The 2,254-nt window shown below is 35.0% G+C and overlaps 1 protein-coding gene across 1 annotated transcript in view; it reads right to left on the bottom strand.

Annotated features, from left to right (window-relative positions):
• LOC116007538 (NADPH-dependent aldo-keto reductase, chloroplastic-like) overlaps nucleotides 1-2,254 on the bottom strand; it is a 4,720-nt gene continuing 2,466 nt past the window's right edge. Inside the window, exons 4-7 of the mRNA XM_031248248.1 lie at nucleotides 1,932-2,019; nucleotides 1,284-1,559; nucleotides 881-1,129; nucleotides 1-333 (exon numbers count right to left, since the gene is read on the bottom strand). Coding sequence (XP_031104108.1) covers nucleotides 247-333; nucleotides 881-1,129; nucleotides 1,284-1,559; nucleotides 1,932-2,019 — 700 coding nt within the window. The 3' untranslated portion in view covers nucleotides 1-246. The remainder of the gene's footprint in view (nucleotides 334-880; nucleotides 1,130-1,283; nucleotides 1,560-1,931; nucleotides 2,020-2,254) is intronic.

Consider the following 2,254-nt stretch of genomic DNA (forward strand, 5'->3'; position numbering starts at 1 on the left):
TTTAAAATGCATTGGCAAGTGGCAATATGCCAAATTAAACAATGAAGTGTCCAAAGCAAAAGTGAAACATTGTTTAAAAGCATAATATCTTGAGAGGAATCTCGATACATTAGGCTCTGCAGCCCTAGCCATTAATAGAAAGGAGAAAAACTACTTATTATGAGATGATAACTAGTAAGACTGGCGATCAACAATACTTTCCTGTTTGATAATTTGCAAATGTCCGATCAGCTGTCATTATTAAGCTTAGATTTCACCATCCCACAGTTCTTCAACATTTTTGTATGAGCCGTAAGTGTCACTCACAAATGATGTGCCTCTAATCAGCCTTGCCTGCAAAGATTTATAAATAGCATTCATCATATTCTAATACATATGCATTCTATTATATTTTAATGGCTTATATATGATTCATATGGAAATTTGACATTGGAAATACCAAATACTTTTCTGCATGCTATAAACAAATAATAATTCCTCCTTTGAAAAGACAATTTGCACAATCTAAAAATAACTTCTTAAGTGGACAAGGTTCATCATTGAAATATAAAAAAGGGTTATTGCATAATCTAACAATTTTTATGCATATACTAGCAATATATTTGTTTTTTGGGGGGTGGGTTGCTCGGGGGAGGGAGAGCAGGCACCACAATACAAAAAAACAAAAAACAAAATGAAAGATACCATTACAATAACTTCTGCATGGATGCAAGATTTTAGATCATCCATTTAAAACAGTCGGCAAAGAGCATAGAACATATTATACTTCAATCAAGTTTCCTTTTGTTTTGTGTGTTGAAGAAGTAAATAATCAATTAATTAAAATAAAGGAAATGTATTATCTTAATGTATTAAGACAAAGAATTAAGAAAACACTTGCCTGCTCAATTTCAGAGAACTTGGCCATCAAGTCATCAGGTATAGACCAGTCAAAGACGTCAAAGTTCTGTTTGATACGTCCTTCATTTGTACTTTTTGGAAGTACACTGTTTCCCATCTGCAAGCCCCAGCGAAGACAAACCTGGGCAGGGGTCTTACCCAATTTCTCAGCAACAGAAAGCACAACAGGCTCATTAAGTACATTACTCTTGATATATGTAGTGCCCGGAGAACCCAATGGTGAATATGCCTGAAAGAAAAATGCAATAAGCAAAGTTTGGAACAATTACAATACATTAATCACCAATCACCATAATGATCAACTGAAATGATGAAGTAAACTGTTTTCCCTTGAACAAACCACTGGGACCTTTGTGTAAGAAATATTTGAATAGTAAACTCACAGAGAGGTGAACTCCTTTGGATTTACAGAACTCTCGCAGTTTGGCTTGCTGCCATGAAGGATGGCATTCAACCTGGTTAACAGCAGGAGGAACACGAGCAACTTCCAAAAGATCCCCCAGCTTCTTTGTCGAGAAATTACTCACCCCAATAGCTCGGGCCTTACCAGAATCGTATAGTGCCTCCATTGCTTTCCATGTAGCAGGTATATTTGCTGGAATAAGGTATTCAGGTGCAAAGCCTACAGAATCCTTCTTCATCGGGACAGGCCAATGGATCTTTAAAAAGTAACAAAATTAGCTATTAGAGAGAGCGAGTGAGAGAAAGAAGCAAGATCTGTAGTGAGCACATGAAATAATAAAACAGAGCATATTCATTATATTCGAACTTTTACCCAGCAACAATTTTCATGCAAGAATTTAGATTGCCATGCAAATAACTAATCCTATTATAAAAATTCTTTTGCATGCCTAAATATTCTAGAGTATCATTGAATTTCAATTTCAGAAAATAATCCAATGACAACTATTGAAACTTCAATATATAGCAATTTCAGAAAGATAAAAAGAATACAAGAAAAAATTGAACTAACTGAAACTTGTGAATGCCACAAAGGTGAAGGAAACTGAAAATATCTGTGGAGTACATACAAGGTACAAATCAATGTAATCAAGTTGCCAGTCTTGCAGAGTTTGGTTTAGTGCCACTGGTACATCTTCTGGTGCATGATCCCTACACCTGCAAAACATATCAGATTGTCATCCTACTTTGTCAATCACATGTAAGATGAACTAGTATTGGGGTTTAATATAAAACATCACTTCCTGAAAGTTCCTAGAAAGGGAAATTTGTCAAATTTCAGTATCTCAAGAATTCCCCTTAGTCTAATAAAAAGAATATTACAATATTGAAAAAGAAATTTTTAAAAAAGAATGAAAGAAGGACAAAGGAGGGGGGGGGGGGGGTTTTTAAA

The sequence above is a fragment of the Ipomoea triloba genome, chromosome 15 (genome assembly GCF_003576645.1).
Source record: "Ipomoea triloba cultivar NCNSP0323 chromosome 15, ASM357664v1".
Classification (NCBI taxonomy): Eukaryota; Viridiplantae; Streptophyta; class Magnoliopsida; order Solanales; family Convolvulaceae; genus Ipomoea; species Ipomoea triloba.